Source organism: Cygnus olor, chromosome 11 (genome assembly GCF_009769625.2).
Source record: "Cygnus olor isolate bCygOlo1 chromosome 11, bCygOlo1.pri.v2, whole genome shotgun sequence".
In the NCBI taxonomy this organism is placed as follows: domain Eukaryota; kingdom Metazoa; phylum Chordata; class Aves; order Anseriformes; family Anatidae; genus Cygnus; species Cygnus olor.
This window is the reverse complement of record NC_049179.1, coordinates 8,375,067-8,396,038: the sequence shown is the minus strand read 5'-3', so window position 1 is coordinate 8,396,038 and position 20,972 is coordinate 8,375,067. Positions and strand designations below refer to the sequence as shown.

The window sequence follows — 20,972 nt, the reverse complement described above, 5'->3', positions numbered from 1 at the left end:
TATATTTATTAAACTGTAGAAATGAGTGGAAAAAAAACACTTTTCTAATGAAAGGCCAGTCTTCAGTTTTGAATGTATAAAAAAAAGTTTAACGCTCTATATGATTTTTTTTTAATGCTCTACAAAGCTGGTGAAGGGTCTGGAGCAGAAGTCCTATGAGGAGCGGCTGAGGGAACTGAGGTTGTTTGGTCTGAAGAAGAGGAGGCTCAGGGGAGACCTTACTGCTCTCTACAATTATTTGCTCTCCTGTTTCTCTTCCTGAAAGGAAGCTGTGGGGAACCAGGGGTCGACCTCTTTTCGCAGATAAACAATGATAGGACTAGAGGGAATGGCCTAAAGTTGTGCCAGGGGAGGTTCAGGTTGGAAATGAGGAAACATTTCTTCTCAGATAGAGCAGTCAGGCCTTGCGATGGGTTGCCCAGGGAGGTGGTGGAGTCACCGTCCCTGGGGGTGTTCAAGGAAAGGTTGGACATGGTGCTTAGGGACATGGTTTAGTGGTAGGTAGGTGGTAGGGGGATGGTTGGACCTGATGATCTTGGAGGGCTTTTCCAATCTTAATGATTCTGTGATTCTATACTGATCGTCTAAAGCACATTCTAATATAGAAATGGAGTGAATAATTAAAATACTGATTTTGAGAAAATGTTGGAATAGCTATTCATTTTTGTATGTGTTTCTTTGCATACAAAGCACTTGTCATAATTCTTATGAATGATAACAGGTAAATACCTTCCTTATTTTGAATCTTTCCGGTATTTGGGTTTGTATCATCACTTGTATTATAACAATATTTGATCTCAAACGATTATATTTCAGCATTAATGACTGTCATAGGCTATAACGTTGAAGATTTGAATTTTGCATTTGATATAACTCAATCTACTTCAGCATCTGTTTTCCATATTAAATATTGTCCTAAGCTGTGAGGAAAAAAAATGAGACTACTGAGGAGTTTTGTTGAAGCATGTAATAAAATTGTGAAAAAATATTCCTGTGGTAACGTGATTTAGAATTGAACCTTAAAAATTTCCTCACAATTTGGCAAATACATCTTTTAAGTGATTATATACAAGTAAGAAACTGTTCTTCCTGGCACTGGTAATAAATATCAAAAACCTTCTAAAATTATATTCTGCAGTTACAGAAAATTGTTTATTTTGAAACAGGTAAAGAAACTCTGCAAGTTAATCTGAAAGATATATATGGGCTTCAGAATAGTTGCTTATAGATTTGATAGAATATATGCCTTATGTAGCTTACATTTGTACAGAATACTCAGTTTGCTATTGACTTTTTCATTAAAGTGGTAAATGAATGACATCAATTAAGATGTGATCTAAGTTACTGCAAGTATTACTTAATAATCTTCCTCATTTGTATTATTTTACTATTGATACGAGAGGAAAAACAAAAAGTGCTGGGAAGTTCTGAAGATCGAATTTCAATAAATAGCTAGTGTCAGATATTTTTCGAGTTGCCTTGGTCTGCAGAAATGGGTTAGAAAACTTACAAGAATGCCTTTTCTTTCCAAACTTGTGAATTCAAAGTTGGAAAGAATACAGAAATAATAAGAATAACCAGTCTTAGGGTATTCTGTCACTTCAGCTTCAGTCCTGGCCAGGACCCAGAAATGCAGATGGGAATGAAAATGAAAAGTAATACAGAAAAAAAAAATTAAACTTTTCAGATTCTAAGAAGGTCATTTTGGCTCATTTTTTGGGGGGGTGGAAGTCCAATAGCCAAATGGGTTTACCACTTTTGTGAATTGGTCAGCTGAAACAAAATGGCAACATAGCTAATGAAGCACTGGGTCATGTTTCATATAAAATGGACTATACGTTGGAAGGGTCAGGCTTTGACATGCATGTTGCTGTACAGAAGGATCTAACTGCAGTGCTGAGTTGTGGTAGCATAGGTCCCTCCAGACCTTACAGAAACCAGCAGAAAATACTTGATATACTGTCTGATGATCCTGGCAACTCCTGTCCATGCCTGACTAGCTTCAGATGGGAGGATTTTCAGCATTTTCTTTCCCTGGCTGCTACTGCTACATATTAGGGAGAATATTGTGCTTCATGAGAGCTACTGTGGAGCACTGTGTGCTCAAGAGAATACAGGATCTTAATTTATGACTGACCTACAGCAACAAATGCCAGACTGTCATTTTTTTCTCAGCTTGAGCAAATCCAGATGGCTTACTATAATATTGTCCTACCTACACAATCTCATCCTAGGCAGAATTCGTAAGATGACAAGGCTTATTTAAAAAGAAAAGATAGGAAAAATAAGTGTTGGTGTTATGTTCACTCCTAATTTGAGAACAAGCAAACTTTGTTAGGAAGAATTCTGTTTGGCACATCTTCCATCACAATTTAATAGTGCTACTATAAATGTAGTTCATATTTTGGTTGTTTTCTGTAGGTCGTTAAGATTTTACCACTAATTTAAATATACTGACTTAAGATGTGTTTATTGGAAAATGTTTCTTTGCATTCTCTCTGTTTGCTATTTTTTAATGAAAAGTAGTGTCCCATAGTTTTTGAATACCTTGGTGGTGTTGCTGTGTTAATTTTATCCTTGATCTGAGAACAGGGTTTTTTTCTTGTAATGAAGCATTTTATGTTATAATCTTCTGATACTGGAAAACTGCTTAAGTACAGAGCTTACACGCTTTAAGTCAAATTATAACGTACATTGACGCACGCAGCTCCAGACGTATGCAGCTTGGACTTGGCATCACTTCTGCAGCCGCATAACAAAATCTAGTCATATCACAAGAAGGGTTACAGTCAATAGGTGAAGTAAAATGAATAGACACAGATGAATATGGAAACAGGAAACTAAACAGTTATTGGCATTCAACAGGCTAGCTTTTGACTTTTTTTTTTAGGGATTATGGTTAAGGAATTTTAAGTGAGGATGTGAAAGAAAAAGTTGAGCAGACTGCAGTTTTTTGAGATACCCAGTGTGTGAGGAATGAGAAAACAGAAGACTGGTGATTGGAGAATGTAATGTGGCAGTAATGGGGACAAGCACTGTAGGTAATTTAAAGGTTTTTATGAACTGTCTTTCATGTGCAGAGACAGGGTTGGAAAAAGGCTTTAGCAAATGAATAGCAGTCTTGACACAGAAGTGTCAAAGAGATTGGGTAGGAAAATAATTTTTGGAGTTGCTTGTGTTCTGGTTTGACAAATACTGATATATGCAGCATTTCTTCTATCAAGGTCAGACTCATGGGTGGTGTTGCTGTAATCAGGACACAGACAAGAGTATTGGTCATGTGAATGGGTATTGTAGGAAGAGGGAGTCAATTAGAAAATTTCTTCCCCATCTCTTTTATTTTGTATAGATCACCAAGATTCAGAATCCTGCTTATGGTGTGGTTTTCCTCGTCCAATCTAAAGTGCAGTGTACTCAACAGTGTAATGTTTCAGCATTTTGTAGATTTGGTGTAGCGTTCATGGAAAAATTTTTCAATTATGCTTGTTTTGGAGTCTGAAAATTTTACTTGATTTTGGAGAATAATAATAGTAATTCTTTAATCCTTGGACTTGAAGCTTGTCCTATAAGAAAGAGATTTAATTTGATGTATAGAGAAAAGTTTGGTTATAAGAAGTGCTTCATCAACTATTATTTATCAGCTTTAAGATAGGAAAAGAACTGGGTAGCTTTTCCTGTTTCAGACAGTTGAATGGGACTAAGCAATAACCAGCAAGAATGTGACTTCATGGGTGACCTTACTAGTTTTAGCTATATTATGGTTTTGGCAACTCAATTTCTCATGGAGTTTGTAGATGAGGTCCATCTGTTGCATTTGGAAAGTGTCAGGATTCTCAGTGACTAGAAGTCAAAACAGTTGAGATGCAGGAAGAAGAGAGGAAAAGCAAAGATGCTTTTGGTAAATAATCTATTTTTATCGTCTGCTGCGTTGAGGCTGCAGTTTTACATGTGCATTTGATGTCAGTTTCTATCACTTGTAAATGAAGTAGTGAAATTTTGTACAGAAAGTTTATTTATTTTGTTTTAAAAAGGTCTTCAGTGTTATATTAAAAATATAGGTCTTCAGTGTTATATTAAAAATATTTTAAGTCTGTAAGACTCAATTTTTAAAGACCTCAAATACCAGCATGCATCTATACAGAGTACCATTAAATATCAAATTGTATATATTTATCAGATTACTCTTATGTAGCTTATACTCTTATATAGCTCTCTCAGTTAGAGAGTCTCCTCCTCAGAAACAGGTACAGTATACTTTAAGGTTTTCAAAAATAACCTTTAATTTAGGTGAACGCATTCACTAATTCACCACACTGGAGGGAAATAGCAGGAGCATTTCTACTGTACTGCATTATCGAGCTATCACCATACAAGAATATATAGAGGGACATGTACAGATCATCGTGGAGAAATATACCAGCATTCAATTCCTGTTTCCGTATTTTGCAGCCGTACATCACAGTGTAGTACAGACCAACTTTGCCACTTTGTGGCATAGATTCTTCTAGGTTCGTGAAAGTTAATACCTTATTTTGCAATATAATTGATATCAACACCACAAATTAAAGCAGGAGTTATCAAGTATGAAAAATGACGGCAGAAAGCTGATACTTAATGACCATCACAGCTTACTGGTGAGCTGTGGTTCTGTTTTTATTTTTGGATTAAAAAGAAGTTTCGCATTAGTAGTTTTCCTGGGTTAGTCCTATATTCTACGTCATTGTTGAAAGCAAAGCTTTTGAGAATTTGCATAACTATTGAGACTGTGGTTTCTCGGTTTCTACACCAGCAGTGAAAATCACCTGATTTTGTGGTAGGTGTGAATACAGATCTTAATAGTCAGCTTTCATTAGAGAATTTACATAATACAGCTTTGCATTTATAATAGCCTAACGTCTCCAAAGATTTGATGGTTTACTAATATCTGAGGGTTTTAGGTAATTAATTGTCTGTCAGAATGTGCTCAGCATAGCACAGAATCAGGCCAGTAACGTCCTTTCATGCTGTCCTGAAACCAAACCCCAGAATGCCTCTGTGGTGTGGGTAAATTAGTCTTAATATTTCTTACTGGATTTACTATTTACTTATATAATACTAATTTTAAATAAGTAAAAAGCTTTAAGGAAGAGTGAATAGATTACCTAGTTATTCTGCATTACCTATATTAGAAATGAGAGAAAAATAACCAAAACTCAGTGATGAAATTGTTGCTTAAATAAAAGCATTCAGAAGATGAAGTTAGTTTATTGTCTAAGCAGTGTACTGGCTTGACTCGCTTTCATACACTTAGAGCAATTACTTTTTTGGTACGTTAACCTGTCTGGCCGATGGTTGTACAAGTAAAATTACTAATGAACTTAATTTGAAGGGTTGGACACACAGTACTTGAACATGGCTCAGTGGATTTAAAAGCCTTTCTTTTTCCAGGTAACAAGTATGAGCTTTGTGATACCTGGGAATAAATATTTCTGCACTGCACTGAAGCACAATATTGGCAGCAGCCATCTTCCCAGACTCAAGTTGTCGTTCAGTGCTGAGCTATTAGTTATACTCGTTTCACACCTGAGTAGTGATCTGCCTGCAGTGATAGTCCTGTGCTTTGATCTGTACGTTGAAAAAAGTGATGGGCTTTGTGACACAAGGTGTTATTACTCTAGTCCATCTTTCAGGAGCTGTATGTATGAAGTCTGATGTTAATCCAAACTGCCACACTTTGAAAGTTGAGAACTCTGAGAAATATCCTCACAAAAGTGAGTTCACATGAACAAAATGGTTTGTAACCACCCTTCGTGCTATTGACAGCAAGACCTCTTTTGGCCCTCCCAGGCTGATAAATGAAATGTGCTTGTTGAACTCTGTGGTTCTCTGTGAGTCTTCTCTTAAGCCAGGGATCAGATTGGGAAACAGACCTGAGTGTCTGCTGAGGGATACTACAAGGCTTTGTCTCACTCCTTGTTTCTGCCTGTCAGAAGTCTGATGGCAGGTTTGCCGTTGATCTTCTGTAGCATGAAGACAGCAAGTTGACTGCACCTGAATGAGGACATTCTGCCCCATTTCTCACATGGTGTCCACCTCAAAGGGCAGTATTAACCTCATTTTGCTCTGGCTGTCACTCAAAGGATACAGCAAATAGTTCGAAGATCTGACGAACCAAAAAATCAGTTTCACTGTTGAACAAAGATATAGAACATTTCTTCTAATGTTCATGATCATTTTTTAAGCATTTCATCGCACTCATAGGATGTGATATATGTAAACTGCTAGGAAATAACCCTGTGGAGGGGTACTACTTCAGGGGTGCATGTGAATCCCATCAAATAATTGTTAGACTTGTTGAATAAGTGAACACCCTCAAAATGCCAGCAGCTAAGTACCCTGAAGCTTAGTAGATGAATAATATCATACATAGCTTGCTCTGATAAAGTCCTTTATTTTCTTAATATTGAAAAACTTGAAACCATCAATTGCCTGTGATGTTTGAGCCTTATGACAAGGTTTTCGTTTGTCATAAGGAAGTTTCAGTCAGTGACTGCTATTTTCAACTGTGTTAATGTGTGCTACTCTGAACTGGTTAAGAACTAACTCATCAAATGTCGGGGTGTGTTGCTCTCCTGTAATACTGCGTCATGCTCTAAGGGGTAGCCTTCTGAGATGCCTTAAGAAAGTTTTCCTTGAAGCACTTCTTGCTAAATGATGTTGATAATATTAGTGGGGAGGAAAAGTTTGATCTGACTAACGGGAAAAATTCTTATAAAAGCTTGTTAGACTTGCTGTTACATATGACTAATACAGTTTCCATTGAATTACTTGGACAATAAATTCAGGGAAAATGCTCAGATATACTGGGAGTTAGGCAGGGTAGGCAGTGTAGCCAAGTTAAAGGCACTGTTTTAGAAACTGCTTAGATTTTTGTACTTGATTTTTTATGTCTGATATTCATTCAGTATTCATTTTGCATTCATATGATTTAAGATAGAAATTTCAATTACTATTTTGACCAAATATATGTTGCTAGGTTATATCATGCTCTAATGCTTTACAAAAACTAAATGGTCTTTTTCCAGGAAAATTCACAAAGATTTATTTTGTTTTCAACAAGCATAATACTTTCCTGAATCAGTGAAAGAACCAGTGGAAAAAAAAACACAGGTTATTTTCTGCAAAATATTGTCTTTAATTTTTTAACAGTTCAACTTTTACTTTGAATTTTAAGTATACTTTTTTTTAAAAAAAAAAAAAAAAAGGAATAACAGCTTCTCGTTGTGGCACTCATTTTCAAGCATAAATTATCCTAGTAAGCAGTGGTGGCTTATACTTCATAATGTGTTCAGTATTCTATAAGAAAACAAATATAAGCCTTGTTATATTAAAAATGTAGTAAGTATATTCTAGTAACTGGCATTAAAATATTTGCTTCTTGTTACTTGTAAAAATGAATCTGATAAAACTGGCTTTTGTAGCCACATATTTTTCAACTGAAATGGACTAGTTGAGGATGTTGTAGTAGTTTAAGTGGGTCACTGTTAACGTTTATGTCTTTAAATCAGTATAAGTTTCTTGCACTGACAAGGATCTGGAGTACACAGTTCAGAAGAGGTTAAATGAAGTAATGCACATTAAACTGAAAAGTATGTCTAGAAGGACAAGAGTAGAAATTTCTCTTTGCCATTGAAAACTAACTTGATGCATAGAGTGCTTTGAGCAAATTTCTGGCTTGAGAGAACTGAGAAAAAAAAAAAGGTATTGAGCAGTTTACCAGTGTTTCTAGAGGTGTTGGGCACATTTGACATTGTCTAAGTGTGCAGTTTCTGGGCAGCCTGCTGGTTACTGGAATTGTTACAAAGATTCGAGTGTCCGTGCATGGGTAGCATAGGTCAGTCCAAATTGGGGACAGCTTCTGGGGAATAGCTTTTTCAGTTTTTCACCTCAAAATTAGAAATATTTATTTTAAAAGCAGACTTTGAACTGTATTGGGGTAATCTAGATTGAAAGTACCTCAGAGTAAACAGGAATAAATGAAGAAGGTAATTTCTTGTTTTTAGAAGTATGTGGTCATCTTCAGTTAGGTACTTCTGTGCTAACCGTAGGACAAGCTTTTCCTATCCTGTTTTTCTGCAGATAAGGAGTTTAGTGTTGGAGAGCATATAAAATTTTGCAGTAAAATAGTGAGGTAACTGCATTTTTCAGTTTATCATATTGTCCTCCACCTCTTCTTTGAAGTCTTTTTTTTTTTTCCACCTCGAGTTTTTGCAGTTAGCTCGTAATTTTCTTGAGTGTATTGTTATTTTTCTGGAATATAAATAGAGGGAGTGTTTCTAGTGTTTAAAATTTAGTTTTAAATTTATTAATTTTCTTCACCTTTTGTTAAGTATTTTCCACTACTTATTTCTGGGAAGATAATCTATAAACACTACCATACACTGTAAGATTAAATATTTCAATATTTTATGCAGGAGCACCTGTCATTAAAAAAATACATTGTGGATATTGTGATTGAGAGTTCTCTTCCTGTGGAACCATTGAAAGAAGGAGAGGAAAAGCAAAAAAACAAAAAGAAAGCCAAAAAGTTAAAAGCACGGATGAACTCCAGGTAGTAAAAGCTATTGTTTTTTTGTTTGTTTGTTTTTGTTTTTAGTTTTGTTCTGAACTTTACTTTTTGTCCTTTAGTATGAGTGTCATGGAAGGCTTAAAAAATGAAAAAATAAGTTATTTGCGTTGGGAGTGTCCTGAAAATAACACTGATGAGCCTAATTTATGGCCACTTTCTCTGATTGAGAAAGAAAACTGAATATCGATCTGGAGCCCTTGGTTTCACCTGTTAAGAGCTTTTCTCATAATTGGATGCCAGTGCTCTGCCAAAACCATAGCATCTTCTAGCATACAATAGCATGTTTAAATTTGTGTAAACCATGCCTATTTTTCTTTCTAGCTATTGATTTTTAAATGAAGTATCAAAGAAAATCAATAGTAATCAACAAATAGAAGTCAGCCTGCTGTAGTGTCAAATCCCCTGACTAAATTTAATCATTTTTTGTTGCCTGTCACAACAGAAAGTTAAAAATATCTAAAAATGGAAAGTGAGTTGTCAGACCTGCAATTTGTTATTAGCCTAAAAAGTGACATCTCCAGATCAGTAAGATATGCAAGATGACATTATATCATGAACTGCAGTGTCAATCTGTAGCTGAGGAGACCCCAGCTGAAGTAAATACTTAACTAAATAATATATTTTTAGATTTATCTCTTAAAAATACTTCTCAGGTGGTAAAGTGCATTGTTACATATTTTCTCTGTATTGTTTTTAAGCAAGAAGTGTTGCAGATTAGAAAAAAAAGTACAGATTTTTAGAGCGACAGTAAAAATGAGTTAGTGTATTAGCTCATAATAATGTTAATAATGGTACATTAATCTTCAAAAATACAAAATAATTACACAATTTTTATCATCTCTGATTTTTTTTTTCCTCTTTGGATGATCAAATCTAGTGTCTGAACTTCACATTTGAACACGCTGCTGAATTTGGATAATACATTCTTGCAGGTTTCTAATTTCTCAAGGTGGATTTTTATTCATGTTACCTGTTGAATTAATGCAGCTATTGGGTCCAATTTTAATTCTTTCTCAAGAACTACTTCTGTTGAATTTAGTCAAAGGTTTGTCAGACCTAGGGGTAATAGTTCAAATAATAGTTTGTTATTGGCACTGAGAGTTGAAAAAGGGTTTTGGAACATTTTGAATTCTGATGTTTCAGACTGCTGGGTGAGTCAGCATAACTGTCATAAAAATTTTAATTAAAGCAGACATCATTTTACAAAGATGTACTAATGAGAAATACAGTGGATGTTTCAAAATCTAGGAGGAATTAAATTGGAAAGACATGAAATTTACATTTTTTAAGCTTGTTTTTAGTTGACTAAAGAGTGACTAAACTTTTCATTGCTCTCCTTGAAGAAAACATTAAATTGACGATTTCACCATGAAACTTATGTATACCATGTAACGTTAACACAAAAAGCTTACTAATAAAGATGTCCAGTAGCAAAATGAAACAAATTTTGTTCTATTTCAAACAAAAAAAATGATGAGGAAAAATAAAATCCATTTAGGAGATTAATTTTAGCCATGTGAGGCTTGCCAGTCTTCTACAGTTAGTATAATTGACAGTTGAGTAATAGTAATAGGGCTAGTAATGACAACTACGGCCTTGGATGCTTGGAGGTTTGCTGTAATCGGAAAATGATAAAGCATTATGTTATGTACTGCTGCAGCCGCACTTGAAGTACTGCATGCAGGTTTGGGCACTACAATATAAGAACGACCTAAAACTATTGCAGAGCCTGTGAAGGAGGGCTGCAAGGCTGGTGAAGGGCCTAGAGGGCAAGGCCTGTGAGGAGCACCTGAGGCCCCTTGGTTTGTTCAGCCCAGAGCAGAGGAGGCTGAGGGGAGGCCTCATAGCGGCCTGCAGCCCCCTCACAAGGGGAGCAGAGGGGCAGGCGCTGAGCTCTGCTCTCTGGAGGTAGCGACAGGACCCGAGGGAACGGCATGGAGCTTGGACAGGGGAGGGTCAGGCTGGATATCGGGAAAAGGTTCTTCAGTGAGAGCATTGTCGGGCGCTGGAACAGGAACCCAGGGACATGGTCACAGTACCGAGCCTGCTGGAGTTCAAGGAGCGTTTGGACAAGGCCCTCAGACATAAGGTTTGATTTTTGGGTGGTCCTGTGTGGAGCCAGGAGCTGTACTTAGTGATCCTTGTGGGTCCCTTCCGTTTGGGATATTATATGATTGTTAAAGCAGTTAAAGTAATAACCTCACAATTACAATATGAAATGCTAAATTATTTAATTTAGAGTATGTTTACTATGTTTCTGCTCAACAATCTGAACAGTAATCCAAGCAGATTGCTGCGAGTTACTGCACTTAAACAACTGAGAACTTAGATGGAATATGTGAAGTCCCTAATAATTTATTGAGGGTGGCTATCTATAAACCGTGTTTTAGCACATATTTGCAACTATTCCTCTTCTCTAAAGAAGTAGTGGTAACAAACCTTCCTATACCCGATGGCTTGAAATTACACATTCATTTCCATTCTTAGGAAGCTGTGATATTTAAAATTTGAAATAACTAACTGCATTAAAATAGGTCCTGTTTCTCTCCTGAGTTTCTTGCTCCTAAATCAATATAATAATACGAAAGCTATGAAGGGCAAAGGTGAATGAGGGAACAAATTGTCATCACTGGGTTATTAGATATGTTGAGAAGTTTTGTTAGTCTTATTAATAATATTTATAACCCTAAACTGTTAAACTGATGCCATAGTAACAACTGATATATAGCTAAATAAATTATCTCAGGTTAACACATGTGCTGCTATGAGAAGAATACTTTGGTGCCTGCATGGCAAACTGAGGCCTGCTGAAACCTAACCCCCAGCAACAGCGGTGGAGTTACCAAGTAGGAAGTGCACACAGTTGAGATAAGCTTTGCAATGGATTTAAAGCACTTCTGTCATGTTCTTTAGTAACATATATTTTAGGTGATTATTCATGTTTGACTGACTCGTCTGTACAAAACTCAGAGATAAAATATGTTGTTTCTGGCTGAGACAGGAAAGAAGGCAAAAGGTTAATAAGGGAATCTCACCTCCATGTTTAATACTAAATTCGGTTGTGATTAATAGCTTTATTAATGATCCACAAATCAGAACTAGTACTAATGTAACAGTATTTGCATGTGGCACAAGTTGTTTAGGTTAAGCAAGCTGAGGGAAAATTTGAGTAGCTTTGGAAAATTTGATCTTCTTGGGTGAAGAGAGAATATGAAGTGTGGAGTATGTGTATCTGAGAGAAATAGTGAACTATTTCTGAAACTTTCAGATTTTAAATGAACTCTCTGAACCCTAGGAACAAAATGACTGTTACTTACAGATTAGTAAAGACCTTTGAACAGTTGCTGTTACAGCCAAAATCAAAATGTCATGTTGCTCTGTTCCGTTGATGATATTTTTTCTAAAAATGATGTAGAACATTGTCTCACCTAGCTGAAAGGACCTTGATAAAGTAGAAAAATGCAGAAAAAGATTGAGGTTACGAAAAAAAAAAGCTTTCATGAAGAGAAGTTGAAAAGACGAAAAGACTGGGAATGTTTATTTTAGGAAGACATGAGGAAAGACCTGATACAATAGTAAATGAAATCAATGCTTAGGATTTATTAGGAACTAAATCTTTACTAAATTGGTGTTTTGTAGTGGAGCAATAAAACACATTTCCAATTGGAAGCCATTGGCAAAATCTTGGATTTCGGAAACAAACCACCAAGAAAAGAAAACAGTTGGATGTTTGTAAAGCAAGCAAGAATGCCAACTAACAACAGTTAATATTCAAAATACTTTGGAAATTAATACTAAACAGCGTTTTTATGGGTCAAAGTTGACCTGAAGCAGATGTTTTCTGCTTCTGTCTTGAGGGAGTTTTGGCACCTTCCTTTGGGGATTCTTATGGGTGCCACTGGTAGAGACAAATCACATATCTGGTTTAGTCCAGCATGACAGTGGAGTTTCCTTCAGGTGTGGGTACAGCTTGCCAAAGTCCTTACTTGTGAAGAGTTTTCCCAGCCGTGAATGAGGTGCTACTCATTCACCTGAGAACAGAACCTCAACAGACTTGAACAGCAGTTCTGCCTTCAGGCTCTAGAGGTCTGTGTTGTATCTCTGAGGTCTTCATTTCAGAATAAAAATTGAAAGAGCAATTTTAATGGATCAAATGTTTTTAACAGCCAGATGCTTTTAGTGTCTGCTGGATGTTTTTTCACAAGGCTCTGGCTCTGAAATTTTAATTCTTCTGTGTCACTGTGGTGTGTGGTTTAGTTTTACTTCGTGGAGTTGGGGAGATGTTATAAAGTGTTACAGGATTACCACTCCAAGTCCTGTTTTGGTTGATGAGCTGCTGATGATTTTCACCTGCTAGTTTAGGCTGGTTGCAGTCAAAACAAGTGGTGAAAAAGAAGTCCTGTCTCTGTCTTCCCGCTTTTTGGCATATGGCCAGTGTAAATAATACTTTTAAGTGTCTAAACAGGTATGTGATTATAGGTCCTGTTTCCATTTCTAACAGTAAAACAGCTGTTATTGGAAGTATTTACTTCTGTGCTGTATGCCTAACAAGGTTCATAACGTTACAAAATGGACATTAATTTCATTAAAAATACCTCTATAGCTGTAAATAAATAATTTGTTAATTATAATGTCTGTGTTGTAGTACTCTGATCTACACCACCTGTCTAAATTACTAATATTTTTATCAGATGAATGAGTTAATTTTATAATGAAGTAGGTTTCTACAGTTCTTTCCCTATTATTGTATACGTTGCTTTAACATTTGTCACCATATTGAAGGTCAAATTAAATCCACTATTTGTGTACTGATGTTATACTAAATTAGTAATAATAATTAATTGTTAGTGACTAGTAGTTAAATATCGGTATGTATTATGGTAAGGCAGAATTGTCAGAAATGGCATGACTTATTATGAAACAGAAAAATTGCAAAGGCTAGAATTACCTTGCTGATATTCCATACAGTATGCTTTAGATGATAGTCAATAAATGATTAATATTTCTTCCTCCAGGGCAAAGGAATATGAGAGTTTGATGGAAGCAAAAAATGCCGTCTCCGATTCCCCATTTAAAGCCAAGTAAGCATTTAACTTTATGTATTTTAGACTTTTTTCTTCCTGTCTGTAGCAGAAGTGCTTCTGAAATTTCCAGTGGAGTGTGGTAAGGTTCCCACTCAATATGGGATATACTGTCATATTGAATTACAGATCAATTCCTAACACGAAAGGTCGGATGTTATAAATGCCATTTTTTTCTGAAAGCACTGTATATCTTAAACCATGTAAGATGCAATAGAAAGAGAGCATATGCTTATCTCTTTCCTACCTGGAAGCAAGAAGGTTCCAGCTTAGTACTCTTCAACACTGATTGTGAAAGTTCAGTACTGGAATTATGGAACTGAAAAGCTTGTGTTACCTCTCTTTGGTCAGAAACGAAGGTTCATATGGGGAAACCACAGGTATTTTAATGCACAGGTGTCTTAATCTGGCATTGAGCTTTGTAAAGAATAGACCATTTTATTGTCAAAGATAAGGCACAGATGAAGGCAGTAGGTGGTAAAATTAAAAGAAGCAGTTATCACTGACAGATTTCTCCTCCTTAGTATGAAACAAAATTAGTCAGCGTTTTCTGTGTGATTGCATTGAAACTGTTTGGCAAAAGATGCAGAATATTTGGATTCCAAAAAGTTCTTGACAAGGTCTCTCTTGCTAAAGGTTTTAGAGGAATCCATATAGCTGTTGCGTAAGTAGGAATAGGTTCAAAAACTGAAAAGAAGTGGAGATGCCTGATCAGTGTTTGCTAAATAGGGAGGTTACTGGTAGAGCTCTGCAGTCCTACAATGTTCAACGTAGTCACGAGGACTTGGACTAGAGGGCAAACAGTGAGATGACACAGTTTGACCACTATGTGAAGATACTCAGGATAATAGGGACAAGAGCTGATACTGAATAATAATTTTGAAGAGAGACAGTAACAAAGCAGTAAAACGGCAGGTGAAATTCACTGTATATTAAGGGCTACACACTGTCGGGGGACCCGGGAACTCAATGTTACCTTCACATACAAACTGATGGGCTTTGAATTTACCAAAGTGATACATAGTTCCAAGAAAATACTAGCTCCATACTCCTAGCAGTTAAAGCAAATCCTGTATTAAAATTATTTAGACAGGTGCAGAAATAAAATAATGAATGTCATTATGTACAAATCATCTACTTCTTTTGAATGCCATGTGCATTTCTGCTTCTTTATCTCAGAAAGGATATACTGGAATTGTTGAGAGTTCACAGAGAGAAAGAAAGGAAACAATAACTTCTGGTATAACTTCTCTGTTAGGGACTAAGTACTTCTCATTCTGGAGAAAAACGCAATGGCGGGAGGAAGTTGCAAAGGAGGTATGTTACAGAGATTTACAAGGTCATAAATAGTATGGAAAAGATGGCGGTGACTGATTGTTTGCTGTCCCTCCCAGGGCCAGAATGAGGGAGCACGGAATGAAGATCAGTGGTTCTTAGAGCTGTGTGTAATTAGATATATGGGACTCATTGACAAAAAGATGCTGAAAGTTTACCTTGCGTGCATAGCAGTTCAAGGAAACAACATCCAGCTCTAGAGATTCCTAAACTGAAAATGGGGGCAAGAAAAGGATTAGTAAAGAAGATTACGTATGTTTACCCTGTTCTTAGTTTTCCTCAGGCATCCATTTACAGTTCTTTGTTAGGGTAGCAGGCAGATGGTAAACCGTTCCTACAGTTGTGCTCAAGAAGTCTGTGGAAGGTCAGTCAGGCTGTAGTAGCTCAGCAGTTGGATTCAAATACCTTCATCCCGAAATGATGACGACTTTCTGGGTTGGGGATGTTTGTTTTCAGGATGAGGTAATAACCTGTACCAGATTCTGTGTTTTGTTGTTGCTTCCATCATTCATAAATTGCTGATACACTTGAAGGTAGTGATTTTTAGAAGTCCCTATTGTTTAAGATGTTCAGATCCTTGCTTTTAGGCTTCCCTGATGCTCGTATGACTAACATGTAAGCAGTGTCTTTCATGCAGTCTTTTTAGTAGTTTGAAAACCTGCTGCTGAATCTCAGTATGTATTTTAATCAAAAACATTGCCGAGGTTTAACATAGGAAAATGAAACATCTCCACCAGATGGCACAGCTGCATAAACACATTGGGGAAGAAGGTTCTGTTGGCTTCATAACTTAATTATCAGCGCTTCAATTTTCAAGATTAATTTCATGGCGAATTAGGACTTCTAAATTTGTAGCTTCTATGTTTTGCTTTTCTTTGCCACCAGAAAATAAAAACATTAGGTTCTAGTTGTCAGCAGAAATGTGGTGTGTTTGAGCAACTGACAATACTGACAAGCTGTAGCTTTTCCATGTTAGTTTCTTTCTGACTTCTGATTATCATCAGTGACGTGCTTTGTTCAGTTGTTTCAATAGCAGTGCAACAGAAACTCAAGCAAGTTGTTTGTTTTGTTTTGTTTGTTATTTCTTGACTGATTCTCAATCTATAGTTCTTATTTCTCAGTGAAATGCTAGGGTACTTTCAGGCAGAATCTTCTGTTTCACCTGCTTTCTTATTGCCTTCCTTTGTTACCTCTGTTCTTGGAACATCCTCAACTTTCCTGCACGTTCTCAGTATCTGAATGCAGTAGGTGGTGTAATATGGGGAGGTTTCAAATACATTTGTGGATCCTTCTTTTGGCTGCCTCTTAACTTTTCTTTGTTTTCTCAGTCAGTAGATTGATTTTGCTATTTTGAAACCAGTGTCACATTTATTCTGACATAATCTAAAAAATAAGAAATATGAGAACTGAAATGTAATTACAACTAAGGACTTAATTTGCATGTTGCACTCTGAGCACACATGCCCATACAGCAATCTGTTGCAGTATTTTGCAGCCATAGCATTTGGTGAGATCGTTTTTGCTGTTCTTTGTTTCTTGTATGCATCCTGCTACTGGACGAATCACTGAGGTAAGGAGGCACTGTCTCACAGATTCTGAGGATGTTTATAGTTCTGGCCCTGTTCCGAGTGCAGGGAGGCTGGAGTTACGAGCCCTTTCAAAGTGATGATCCCAGGGAAGGTGCAAGTAGAATCACCAGTAGGTCCACATGGTCCACGTCTTGGCAGCGTGTAGCGCTGCACCAGCACCCATTAGGGCTGCACCCTGTTAGAAATAAACTACTGTGGTGGCCACTGTGTAGCTCACTTTCATCACAAAGCTAAGATAATATAAAATGGAAGTATGAAAGAGAAGAGTAGCCTTCTCTCTGTAAAGGATAGAGTGAGAGGACAAGACATGTTATGAGTTTAAGACTAGACCATATCTGTTTATGTGGATAAACAAATTAATACAGGAAAGAATAATAGGCAAACATTTTTCTTAACAGAACTAAGTACAGGATCCTACTTTACTGAGAAAAATAACAAGAAGAATTAGCTGAAACAGTATTAGATCTCTACTAAAACGTTTTTGTATTGAGAAGCTATGAAATAGTTAACGGTTACCTTTTTAGCTAGAACACAGTGTACTGCTGTGAGCTAATATTAACTGCTACTGTACCTGGCTGAGACAGAGCAAATCCTTGCCAATACTAGGAGTTGTAACAGCTATCCAACATGTGCTCTGAGTAGATCTGCAAATTTAATGAGAAAAGTCATGTCATAGGGTGAAGGGTGTAAAAACTAAGAAGGCTAAATGTGTTCTTTGTGTCAAAACAAATGCCACTATGTTTTGTTTATTTGGAAGGAAGGTTTGAGGTATTCAAATTCGGTGGAAGTCTGCTAGTGAACAAAGAAACAACTTTTTATCAGTGGGCTGAGCTTAAAATTTTTTTTAAAATCTCTTTAAAATTCCATTTAAAACATGACACGGTTGGTTGATGTGTTTGTTCACTTAACAGAAGCAAATGAATTTTAGAATGAGATCATTAAATACAACTTTCTGGTATGTTTCCTTGCTTATGTCACGTTTCTTTAACTCCTCCTATCCCCGATTATGTCTTTGTAAACAACTAAAACCATTTATGGAATGCAATTTATCTGATTTTAGTTGTTAGTCATGTCAGAAAGACAGAACCCAGAATTAGTCGTTGGCAGGTAAAAAGCCTTTTTAGATCACCTTTAAGATTAAGCCACCTTAATATTATGAGACCACTGATTTCCTGCGGCAGCTCCTAGATTGTTTCAGTAGTTCTTGTTAGTGTATGGTTTGCGGGCTTATAAAAACATTCACTGAGGAAGCAGTGATTCAAGTGCTTTCTAAACCTCACAAATAATACAAATATCAAAAAGCAGAGAATGTTTATCTTGCTTTGATAGACATGGTATGTGTGCCTTTTCCAGTTTGAGTACTGAATATACTGATTCTTCAGGGGGATTGTAAAAGGCTTTAAGTGTTTCTTTTCTAGAAACAGTTTTGGAAGATGCCTGAAACTTTTTTTTTCTATTTAGTAACTGTCCAAAAAATTGCCTCCCTTAATGTAGGCGGAAAAATAGATACAAATGCTGCTTTACTTGCTTGGTGTCTTGCTCTCTGACCAATCTCCTGTAGAAAGCCCTTTCAAGGAAAAGTGCTGCACTCATTCTCATTTGGGAATGGCCATTTTGTTGCTCCGTGGCCTTTTTCAACTGTTCATTAGCTGGTTGGTCATTGGTTGCACTTAGGTTGTTTTATAAAAGCCAGTGGACACTTGATGCATTTGTGGTATTAATTCGGATTCTCTGGGAACTGATCTGAAGGTAATTATTTAGTGTCCAGTCCGCAAAGTTAGCCCATCAAAACGCAAATGGGCGATGGCTCTTTCTGTTTGCAGTGTCCTTTGGTGTCCATCAGAGCAGGTTTTTAAAAGGGAAGGAAAAAGCTTTCGTAAAGTAAGAGAGTTACATTTATTTAATATCTATTATTCCAAAAGCTGTATGTTTGAGTGTTAAAGCAGTTTGTAGTTAGGAAAGCATAAATGTCATCCATAAATATAAGCAGGGAAAGTAAGGTAATGAAAGATTGCCTAAAGGGTGTTAGCAGAATTGCAGGAATTTTTAAAATAAAAATATGACCTCCCTAATCTAATACTTCAGCCACTTTCTCCTCTCATTCACGAAGGACTTGTTTTGTTTTGTTGTTGTGTGTTGTTTTTTTTATGTGTTTTTTTTTTCACTTCCTCCTTTTTTAAACTACAAAAAGGGGCACTTCAGATGGTCTGAAAGAACCACTATTCTGAGAAAAGCCTGCAATACAAAAAGAGGAGTCAGGAATGTAGTGTGGAGTTTGTTCTTGCAGAGCCTCAAAGATAAATGCCTTCAATGACACAGTTCTTTCTTTTTTTTTTTTTTGTGCAGTATATCAGTGTGTTCACAAAACAAGTAGACCTTGTAGGTTTTCTTGGTGTACTAGGCCAGTTTACAGTTAAGTCAATTATAAAATATTATGCCGCAATACTGATTAGTGGGGAAAAAATGTCTGAATCTGGAAATATTTGTGCAAAACTTGTTTTTAAGCAGCTGTATGAACTATAGAAGAGCTGAAGTATAAATAAAATAAAATTCAGTTAAATTTAAACAAAAGTAAATATCTGCTCTCTCATTGGATGGACAGTAGGTGTTATTTTCAGGGAATTGCTGGAGCATTCTTATAGCAAATAAAATTAATTCAGAAAATCTTTTTAGTAATTTTGCCATCAGTTTTCAGGTAGCTTCCATTTCTGAGACTAACAAAGATGTACAAAGCTGCATATTTAGGCATCTAGCTATGTTGTGAAGTAGAGCGGTGTTTTCCGTTGCGTTCCTAAAGCGATTAGAATGTGTCAGGTGTGCCACTGAGTACGTTACTTTGCTGCAGGGGTAGTACAGAACAGTGCAGGGCTGTACGTTGCTTTAGGAGGATACAGCATAACTCAGTTTTGGGCTGGGCAGGAACTGCCACAGACTTTCTCAGTTCTCTCCAGGCACGCACTGCACGGGCAAGAACTGGGGCTGTGTGTCCAGCTGGCCTCTGGCCGCCCTCAGCAGGAGTGCACAGGAGGAGTAACCAGTCTCTGCCACTTGTACTGATCCTTCCGGGCATACATTCAGCACACAGCCAAGAAATCATGGATTTAAATGTGGAAGTGCTGAAATAAATTGATGTTATTATTTCAAGGTGGTTTGGTGGTTGTGTTTTTTTTTTCTTTTGGAGATTAAATGTGACCTATAAACATTGACAGAGATCTTTTTCCTTTAGTCTATAAAATATATTAAACCTACTAGAAATATTTAGCCTATGCTAAAACCAAGCCCTTAATTTTACAATACTTTGTTGTAATTTTATTTACATATTTTCTCTGTAAACCTTTAATTTGACTATCCATCATTTTCCTATTTGCAGTGCAAAAAGACCCAATAATGTATTTGTATTTGCTGAACATGCTATTTAGCAGAGCGTAACATTCTAAAACCAATCTGTGCCTTATGTCTTTTAGGATATTTCTTCTACATTCTGAATTATCACTTCGGAGGCAATGCTTACGTTTTAATTAGTGGGATGTAAATAATTTTAGATAAAAAGGCATAAATGTTAACTTTTCCTTTTATTTAGCCAAATAAATTTTCACTTACTTATTGTTCCCTCCATGGCACATTAAACCTTGGAGGAATGCAAATTCTGAGATGGAGTGAAAATTAAGTTGTTGTTTTCAAAATATTTGGATTTGGACTCAACAATATTTCCTCATAGTCCTTGAGCAGGTGTTGATACCGTAATGTATTCATCTACTATATGCCCAAAGGGTGTTCTCTTTCCAGATCTGTTTGTGGCAATGATTAATTCTATATCTAAGTACAAGTCATCCTGCATAGATTTCTAGTCCTTTGAAACAGTCTTAAAGAAAATAATTCTTATTTCTCTGTGATGCTGTCAAGAGGTCAGTATAAAGTATAAAAATTATTTTAATTTCTCCAAGACTCACTCAGTGGGAGGAGGGTTTTTATTTCCCATCTCTTCCCCATATGATCATGTAGCATACTTTACCCTTTTTTGACAGAAGACCAACATACAGTATGATATGAAGATGTAAGAAGTAATTCTTTAATGCGGCACAACTGGAAATGTTCTTCATGTTTCTTATTTTGATGCTGAAAACACAAAGTCTGTCTTTTGGTAAAAGCTTTTCAGCAAAGAAAATATCAAGAACCTAATCAGTTCTACTTCATTGATTAGATGGGCTTTCAAAAATGTGCATATAAAATTATTTAAGAAATCTAGATATTTTTGTCTTAGACTGTGTACAAATCTTGGGGTGGGTGTAAGAGAAAAATTAAATGCAGCATCTGGAAAGAAGGGATGTTCCAGTAATTAAGTAGTTTGTTATTAGTGCT

General features: G+C 36.3%; 1 protein-coding gene across 8 annotated transcripts in view; it reads left to right on the top strand.

The window, feature by feature from the left end:
- SCAPER (S-phase cyclin A associated protein in the ER) overlaps positions 1-20,972 on the top strand; it is a 157,254-nt gene that overhangs the window by 59,234 nt on the left and 77,048 nt on the right. For all 8 annotated transcript variants that reach the window (XM_040570633.1, XM_040570632.1, XM_040570635.1 and 5 more), the window contains 2 exons: positions 8,454-8,590; positions 13,624-13,689. In XM_040570633.1, the coding sequence (XP_040426567.1) occupies positions 8,454-8,590; positions 13,624-13,689 (203 nt within the window). The remainder of the gene's footprint in view (positions 1-8,453; positions 8,591-13,623; positions 13,690-20,972) is intronic.